At 64.6% G+C, this 8393-nt stretch overlaps 2 protein-coding genes across 3 annotated transcripts; one reads left to right on the top strand and one right to left on the bottom strand.

Moving 5' to 3' along the window:
• The first annotated feature begins 211 nt into the window (after positions 1–211).
• Positions 212–5250, top strand: SLC22A7 (solute carrier family 22 member 7). The gene is made up of 10 exons (XM_004605814.2): positions 212–604; positions 1094–1197; positions 1284–1438; positions 1526–1694; positions 2275–2398; positions 2671–2780; positions 3118–3332; positions 3854–3962; positions 4667–4873; positions 5196–5250. The coding sequence occupies exons 1-10, from the start codon at positions 212–214 to the stop codon at positions 5248–5250; spliced, it is 1641 nt and encodes a 546-aa protein (XP_004605871.2).
• Positions 5251–5893: 643 nt separating this feature from the next.
• On the bottom strand, positions 5894–8393 carry CRIP3 (cysteine rich protein 3). 2 transcript variants are annotated; one of them, XM_004605933.2, is made up of 8 exons: positions 8282–8393; positions 8011–8105; positions 7615–7672; positions 7388–7519; positions 6774–6845; positions 6588–6682; positions 6423–6480; positions 5894–6244 (listed from the first exon to the last, which is right to left on the bottom strand). In XM_004605933.2, the coding sequence occupies exons 1-8, from the start codon at positions 8322–8324 to the stop codon at positions 6183–6185; spliced, it is 615 nt and encodes a 204-aa protein (XP_004605990.2). In that variant the 5' UTR covers positions 8325–8393; the 3' UTR covers positions 5894–6182. The 2 variants fall into 2 exon arrangements, with proteins under 2 accessions (XP_004605990.2, XP_054991854.1); XM_055135879.1 differs by lacking the exon at positions 6423–6480.

Genomic DNA, 8393 nt, shown 5'->3' on the forward strand with positions numbered 1-8393 from the left:
CCCGCCCCCGCTACCCCCCACTAGCCGGCTGGAGCCCCAGGGGCAGCTGGGGAGGGCCTGGCTGGGCCGGCCCCTGAGGGCTGGATTCTGGCCTTCCGGTTCATCATTCTTTCCTTCCCACCTCCAGAGTCCAAGGGTCCACGGGGTGGGTGGGGTGAGCTGTGCCGGGCACCGCGGCGGGCGCTCCGGGCTGGCCGGTGGGTGGGAGGCCATGGGGTTCGAGGAGCTGCTGGACCAGGTAGGCGGCTTTGGGCCCTTCCAGCTGTGGAATGTGCTGCTGCTGGCTCTGCCCCGCCTGCTGCTGCCGCTGCATTTCCTCCTGCCCATCTTCCTGGCGGCCGTGCCTGCCCACCGCTGCGTGCTGCCCGGCGCCCCTGCCAACTTCAGTGACCAGGACGCGTGGCTGGAGGCCCACCTGCCCCGAGAGCCCAGTGGCGCCTTCAGCTCCTGCCTCCGCTTCACTCACCCCAGGGCCCTCCCCAACACCACGCTGGCAGACGGGGAGCAGAGCCCTGGGGAGCCGGATGGGGCCCCCTCCACGATGCCCTGCCCGCAGGGCTGGGAGTATGATCACTCCGAGTTCTCCTCCACCATTGCTACCGAGGTACCCCACCCCGAGTTGGAGCCGGGAGGCTGGGGGACTGGGGAGCGGCATGTTGTTTATGCCTGAGGTCTTGGGTGATGCACTATGGAGGGTGCTCGTCACCCCAGCTCGGCTGCTGGGGGTTTGGGCTGGCCTCGCTGGAGAGGGGGCGGTCTATGGATTTGAAGCCCTGAGCTCAGTTTCTGTGGGCCGGGAGAGACCCTCCCCCAACCATGGACCCCCCACCACAGCTAGCCGTGGATGTGGGTCCTGAGAGTGGGGAGTCATGGGGGGGTCCCAGGAGTCAGGGATGGGAACAACAGAAGCCACCTCCTCTTTGGAGGGTCCCAGGTCAGGGCTTACGTGAACCCATCTGCCGCGGGGACATGGGGCAGATGCCCCACACCTCAGTCAGGGCCAACGCTGGGGCCTGGAAAGGAGGGTTAGTCCCCCCGGGAGGGGCCTGTGTCCCTCTGTGGGGACAGGCCCCCGCCCTACCTGTCCCCACAGTGGGATCTGGTGTGTGAGCACAAAGGCCTGACCAGAGCTGCGTCCACCTTCTTCTTCGCCGGTGTGCTGGTGGGGGCCGTGGCCTTCGGCTACCTGGCTGACAGGTGGGGTGCAGCAGGGGCCGAACAGGAGGGGGAGGAAGCCTGTCTTGTAGCTGCTGCTGGAAGGGACTCCCGGGGCTGTCTGGCAGGTTTGGACGGCGCCGTCTGCTGCTGGTGGCCTACGTGAGTGCCCTGGTGCTGGGCCTGGTGTCAGCAGCCTCCATCAGCTACCTCATGTTTGCCATCACCCGTACCCTCACGGGCGCCGCCCTGGCAGGCTTCACTATCATCGTGATGCCACTGGGTGAGGCAGGCAGAGACCCCGAGGGCTGGGGGCACGCCCGGCTCACCCACGGGTGTCTGGCTCACCGCCTTCCCCTCTCGGCGGCAGAGCTGGAGTGGCTGGACGTGGCCCACCGCACTGTGGCCGGCGTCCTGAGCAGCGCCTTCTGGAGCGGGGGCGTGATGCTGTTGGCACTGGTCGGATACCTGATCCGGGACTGGCGATGGCTGCTGCTGGCTGTCACCCTGCCATGTGCCCCGGGCATCCTCAGCCTCTGGTGAGGCCCCAGCAGCGGGGGTGGGGCAGAGACAGAGGAACGGGAACAGAGAGACCGAGAAAGAGAAGGCCATGCACAGAAGGAAGGTGGCCTGAGAAGCTGAGACTCGAAGGTGGAGGCAAAGGCAGAAGCAGAGAGCAGTAGTGGGGGCCGGAGGGAACACAGAAGCAGGACGGAGACACGGAGAGGTAGAGGGCGTCACGGCTCCACCTGCTGGCTGCTCCTCGGAGCGTGGGAACAAGGGAGTGGCAGACGCGGGGTCAAGCCCGGGGTGGGAGGCCCGGGAGGATGAGCTGTGCAGTTCTTTGGCTCCTCGCACGACCGCTGTGCATCTATCTGCACGTTTGCGTGTCCCCCATTCCTTCCTCTGGTGCCTTCCTGCAGTCTGGGGAAATCTGGGATTCTGGGGCAAGGGTGAGAATCAGTTCAGTGTGGCAGAGAAGGGACTCCCATTTGTGGGGGATCTGGGCTGGAGCGAGGCTGAGTGGGGCCGTGAGGGGGAAGGAGAGGTGCTTGGGCCGGGGAGGATGATATTTCCAGCAGAGCCCATGGTGACTCAGGGTGCTGCCTCCGCCCCCAGGTGGGTGCCTGAGTCTGCACGCTGGCTCCTGACCCAGGGCCGGGTGGAGGAGGCCCAGAGGTACCTGCTTCGCTGCGCCAGGCTCAATGGGCGGCACGTGGGTGAGGACGGCCTCAGCCGGGAGGTGAGGGTGACAGCGTGTGTGCTTGTGACCTGTATGGAGTGTCCCCTTCCTGTGGCCTGCTGTGCATGCAGGAAAACCTCCCTGACCCCCATGGAGAGTTTCTGTCTCTTCAGGATGGGTCCCCAGCTCAGCTCCACAAGCACTCTCACCCCAGCGAGTGCAGGAGGCAGGGACAGACCCCCTAAAGACATTGATGTGCCTGACTGAAGCCCTTTAGCTGACTCTGACATCACAAATTGCGCGCCCCTCCCCCCGCTGCCCCACCCTCCCAGGCTCTGAGCAAAGTTGCAGCAGGGGAACCGGTAGTTCAAAGACCCTCATACCTCGACCTGTTCCGGACACCGCGGCTCCGACATATCTCCCTGTGCTGCATGGTGGTGTGGTGAGGAGGGGGCCGGGCAGGGGTGGGGGGCAAGAGGTCACTCTAGGCCTGGCACAGGAGTACAAGGGGAAAGTACAAGTGCCCAGGCAGAAGGAGCCCGCCCTCCCTCCCGAGGCCAGCTGGAGGCGCATTGCCCCTTGGAGAAAGGCCGCTCTGGCTCCCTTCCGGTCTCACACGGGCAGCGAGGGCCACTGGGGGGAGGTGCATTATGAGAGCAGAAAGGTGGTGGGCTCTCCAGGAGGGAAAGGTGGCCCCTCCGAAAGACCAAAGCTCCTGAAGAAGACGGACGAGAGGGAAGGGAAGGAGGGCCCCTGAGTGACCAGGCGATCTCCCTCAGGTTTGGAGTGAACTTCTCCTACTACGGCCTGAGCTTGGACGTGTCCGGGCTGGGGCTGAACCTGTACCAGACGCAGCTGCTGTTTGGGGCCGTGGAACTACCCTCCAAGTTGCTGGTCTACCTGGCGGTGCGCCACGCGGGACGCCGCCTCACACAGGCGGGAACACTGCTAGGGACTGCCCTGGCCTTGGGGATCAGACTCCTGCTGTCCGCGGGTGAGCCCCGGCTGGACCTTGCAACCTGCACCCGAGACCCTGCCGAGACACCGCCCACCCGCGAATCCCCGCCCACTCCGGCCCCGCCCCACCCACAGACGGAGGCCCCGCCCACCCCGTACAGCCCCGTCCACAGCCTGATCTAGTTCGGGCCCCGCCCAGCACCGGCTCCAGCCTGGTCCCGCCCACAAACAGAGGCCACGCCCGTTATCCCCGCCCCATACAGCCCTGCCCACAGCCTGCTCCAGTTTGGCCCTGCCCACGCCCCATAAAGCCCCTCCCGCAGCCTGCTCCAGCTCGGGCCCCGCCCAGCACCGGTTCCACCCCGGCCCCTCCCATAAAGCCCGCGAGTCCACTTACGTGCGGCGCCCGCGGCCCCGCCCAGAGCCCATCGCCCTACCTGCTCTCGGTTCCCGAACCCCCTACTCGAAGGCAGTTGTTTTCTGCCCACTCCGGGGGCTCCGCCTCCCAGCCCACCGCTGCCCAAGGTCCGCTCACAGCCTGATGTCCGTCTCCTCCAGAGATGGGACCCTGGAGCACCGCCCTGGCGGTGATGGGGAAAGGCTTTTCTGAAGCTGCCTTCACCACCGCCTACCTGTTCACGTCGGAGCTGTACCCCACTGTGCTCAGGTGAGGGGAGTCGGGGTCCCCGGTCACCTCGCTCACCTCCGCCTGTGTCCACTGCACCCAGCCCTCCTCACCCGCCCTCTACACCGCAGCGGAGCACATCGTGTTTGTTAAGGTTGGAGAATGGGGGGCACCCTGGGCGGGGTCAGGCATCCTCTTTGGGCTTCCTTTAGAAGCGAACTGGGGGATCGGATTCTCTGTCCATCCCGCCACTGGCCTCTGCTAACCGGCCTTGGGAGATTTCTCCAGCCCACGGTGTGCGGGTCCGGAAGGAGACAGTTGGTTTAGGAAGCCTCTGGTCCTGGAGCTGTACAGCCCTGCTGACCCTCTTCCTTCCACACTTCCTTTCCCCAGCCCCTTCTCTGATGCTGTGCTGTATTTGTGTGTTGTGTCTTGACCCCAGGGCCTCACATTGTGAAGCGTGAGCCCTACCACTGAGCAGTCCCCCTTGCAGCTTCTTTACGGAACAAAACTTTTCTTCCCGTGCAGAGGCACTTCATTGGTACTCTGCCAGAATGAGGGCTCCATCCTCTGCTGGGTGCTGGCTTGGGCACCTTGTCCTTGCTGATAGAAACCTCTGCTTTCTAAGCCAGAGGTGTGAAAGGGATATGCTCAGGAGTGACTATTAGGACTCCTGCAAGGGTGACTCCCCGTGAGAGACCGGAGCCCCCGAGCACCGCCTCTGCCCCTTCTCTCTCTCTGAACAGGCAGACAGGCATGGGGCTCACTGCACTGGTGGGCCGGCTCGGGGGCTCTTTGGCCCCCCTGGCGGCCCTGCTGGATGGAGTATGGCTGTCGCTGCCCCAGCTCGCTTATGGGGGTATCGCCCTGCTGGCTGCCTGTACTGCGCTCCTGCTGCCAGAGACCAGGCAGGCACAGCTGCCAGAGACCATTCAGGACGTGGAGAGGAAGAGGTGTGTGCCCAGGCTGGCATGGGGATCTGCGTGAGCACATTCACTCACGCGGGCATGGGGACCAGGTACAGGACACCTCAGGTGGGAGTCAGAGTTGAGTTGACGTGGATGCAAACAGGTGCGCCTGGTGCATGACCCGGCCACTTCAACGGCGGCACATGTCAACACAGCTGAGTCCATATACATGTGTGCACACACCCGAGGTTGTCCGGGAAGTGTGTGTGTGTGTGTGTGTGTGTGTGTGTGTGTGTGTGTGCATCCCCAGGGACACTTGTGAGAGGACAGGTGGCTCTGTATACCAAAAGGATGTCTCCCTCCCCAGCACGCCATCAGATCTGCAGGAGGAAGCTGTGCCCATGAAGCAGGTGCAGGACTGACCGGAGTTGAGGCAGGCCCTTTCCACCCAGCTCTGCAGTGGGGCTGGGTGAACAGGGCGCCGGCCAGAGGTGGTGCGGCCATGGGACTCTTTGTCCTACTACAACAGAGTGACTTCCCAGAAGGCAGTGGGAGAATCCTGGCATCTCTCCTGGCTGGGGTGATACAGTAAATAAAGGTGCCCTCTGAGCTGGGGCAGCTGTGAGCAGCCACAGGACGAGCTCTGGGTGGGGCACACTCTGCCCGGACAGGGGCTGTGAGCTGAGCTTTGCCACCGGTTTGCTGTTTGACCTCAGGCCTGTGGCCTCTGTCTGGCCATCCTGCAGATGGTGACACAAGCATCAACCCAGAGGAGCTGAGGTCATGCTCTAAGGAGATGCAGAATCAGACCCTGCTGCCAGAGGTGGCTTCCCGGAGGGGAGTGCCATAGGACCTGAGGGACTATTAGTGCAGGTGGGCACGCTGCCCACTGCCAGGGGCCCCACAAGCACATACCTTTTTATTCCATGGAGTGCCCTACAGAGTAATGCACACCCCTCTCCCTGCCGCCCCCCACCCTGCCTTCTAACCCACTGGCTCGGGCTCCTGCCCAGAGGAGAACTGCAAGCAAGGGAGTCAACCTTTTATTGGAGAAGCCAAAGAAGCTGAGAATAAACACAAGTTTTATGAGTACCTTGACAGTCCAGGGTTTGTTGGGGAAAGGGAGTGGGCAAACCAGGTGGCCAGCCTAGTGTCCCCACGGGACACTGGGAAGGGAAGGGAAGGGGATGCCATGTCAGAGGAGGTCCACATGGGCCTGCCCTGCAGCGTGGGCCCAGGCCACCTGAATCCCACCTTCTCTCACCCGCTTTGGACTGAAGAATTGGTGACTCCCACGGGGCCAGGGGGCATGGCGGGAGACCTGAGTCCAGGTGATCGCTGCTCTGTGAGCACCTCATTCGGATTTTATCTCCACCGGGTCATAGATGTAGCAGCCCACGTCACCAATATTCACACCTAGAGGGGACAGAGCTGTCACCAAAGACCGGGGGCTCGGGGGGGAGATGGGCTGAGGCTGGGCGGGAACCAGGAAGTGCCTGGGTATGCTGGAGCCCCCGGAGAATCGTCCCCACATCCCCCTCCAGCCATGGACCGGCTGTCGTTTAGGCTTGGTGTCTGGGGTGGGGATGCCCACCTTTGGGCCCAAACAGGTAGCCGTAGCAGGGAATGTGGCAGTAGGGGACGCCGTCATGCTGGGCCCGAGGGGCAGGGAGACAGAGAGAAGGAGACTGATTCAGCTCGTTCCCTGCCCAGCTCCAGCCCCTGCCCCCCCTCCACACCCACCATCGGGGCCACTGACCTCGGCGTGTCTCCCTGCCGTTAGCGTCTTCCGGCAGCGCTGGCACCTCAGACAGGGCCGGTGCCAGTTTCTGCCCAAAGACATCACACTCTCAGCTGGCGGTGGGGAGAGATGGCGGTTCAGGGGGTGGGAAGGCTACCGGCTGCCTGGCACCCGTGCCCTTGCCCCCTTACCAAATACACTTACCAAAATACACAGGTTCCTCACAGCTGGGGCACGGCGAGGGCTCCCCAGTGAATGTCTTTATGTGCGGGGGGCCTTGAAGGGGAAGAGGGGGGGACCGGGCCTAAGCAGCCCCCTCAGGCACAGCAGCCTGCTCGCCCCTCACCCCCTCGCATGGGGCACCCATGCGGCTCCTTCCTGTGGTGGAGCCGTGTGACTCCATCTGCAGGAGGGATCCCACCCAGGGACCCACCAGCCCCGCGGGTCAGCAACTGAATCGTCTGGAAACCTGAGCTGACAGGGCAGCGGGCCGGGCATCGGTGTCAGGTGTTGGGTCATGCCATGTCACTGCCCAGTCTGGGGGCCCGGGGGGAGGCCATGCAGGCCGGGACCCCTTACTCCTGGGCTCTCCTTTCATGCCCCTGAGAGTCGGGCGGCAGCCCACGGGACCAGCTGTGTGGGCATGAGGTGGCCTGCCCTCCCTGTGCCTGTTTTCTCACTCGTGAAATGAGGGATGATGTCATCTGCTCGCTGACCTCTTAAGTTAGTGACCAGCACGAGGGAACATGGAAGAAGGGGCCCTGGGGAAGAGGCGGGTGAAGCGGGGGGCGGCGAGCCTGGGGCCGGGTCCTACTTACTTTTCTTGGCCCGTGGGGGCCCAGTCCGGGGCCTGGGTGGGCTAAAGCTGCTAGGGCTGAGGGGAGCACGCCGGGCAGGGGTGGGCGTAGGGGGACTGTAGAGGTAGGAGCCCAGGACACTGAGGTTCACCCCTGCAGAGAGAAGAAGAGAGGGCAGGCTGGTACCTTCTGCTCCAGGGCCTGGGAGGGCCCTTCCACCCTGCCCATCAGTGTGGGCAGCTACTTACCCCTGGGTCCGAAGAGCGCCCCATAGCACGGCCTGTGACAGTACGGCCTCCCTTTGTGCTGGGCACGAGCAAAGGGTAGTTGCTTGGGTCAAGGGGCACCTGTCCTGCCCCCGGCAGACTTTCCTCCCCACCAAGGCTGCTGACGGTGCCTGTCTCTGGGCCTGGGGTAATGGGGCAGGGGAGGGGAGGGGCAGGGAGAGGAGGGGCTGGCACCTCAGCATAGCCACTGTGCTTGGGGAGAGGGGACACTACTAGGCCGGGGTGGTCGGTGCTGCCTGTCCCCAGAGAAACAACTCAGGCCCCCCAGGTCTTGGCGGGAGTGGGGACCACCCGGGGTCATGGGAATTGGGGGCTGAATTGGAGGGCCGGGGTCTGGGCAGATGGCCACAGCCTCACCTCTGCGTGTCCTCCTGGGCACAGGACGTTGTGACAGCGCTCACATTTCAGGCAGAAAGGATGCCAGTTCTGGCCCAGGGAGCTCACCTTCTCCGCTGTGGAGGGCAGGGGCAGGGCTGCAGGGGACTGGGCCAGCCACGGGGGGCCCGCGCCCCGCAGTGACGGGGACCGTCCCCGGAGTGGGCAGCCCCCCCCGCGCCAGCCCCTCGCGGCCGTGGGGAGCCGGCGGCTCTCCCTGGCCCCTTCTCCAGCGCCTCCGAGCCGGCCTCACCGAAGAAGACCGGCAGCTGGCAGCGTGGGCAGGTCCAGCTCATGGCTCGGCCGCCGCAGCCTGCGGCCCGCGGCCGCCGCTCCCGGGCTCCCGCCCTCTGCTGGCCCCGCCC

This window comes from Sorex araneus, chromosome 4 (assembly GCF_027595985.1).
Source record: "Sorex araneus isolate mSorAra2 chromosome 4, mSorAra2.pri, whole genome shotgun sequence".
Taxonomy (NCBI): Eukaryota; Metazoa; Chordata; class Mammalia; order Eulipotyphla; family Soricidae; genus Sorex; species Sorex araneus.

What these genes read in the sequence shown, in the direction of transcription:
- SLC22A7 (XM_004605814.2), top strand. Translation starts at nt 212, where the DNA reads ATGGGGTTCGAGGAGCTGCTGGACCAGGTAGGCGGCTTTGGGCCCTTC. An exon ending in TATCATCGTGATGCCACTGG is followed by an intron (nt 1,439 to 1,525) that starts GTGAGGCAGGCA and finishes TCTCGGCGGCAG; the next exon opens with AGCTGGAGTGGCTGGACGTG. An exon ending in CTGTACCCCACTGTGCTCAG is followed by an intron (nt 3,963 to 4,666) that starts GTGAGGGGAGTC and finishes CTCTCTGAACAG; the next exon opens with GCAGACAGGCATGGGGCTCA.
- CRIP3 (XM_004605933.2), bottom strand. Translation starts at nt 8,324, where the DNA reads ATGAGCTGGACCTGCCCACGCTGCCAGCTGCCGGTCTTCTTCG. An exon ending in GGCGCTCTTCGGACCCAGGG is followed by an intron (nt 7,520 to 7,614) that starts GTAAGTAGCTGC and finishes TTCTCTCTGCAG; the next exon opens with GGGTGAACCTCAGTGTCCTG. An exon ending in CGGCAGGGAGACACGCCGAG is followed by an intron (nt 6,481 to 6,587) that starts GTCAGTGGCCCC and finishes CCTCGGGCCCAG; the next exon opens with CATGACGGCGTCCCCTACTG.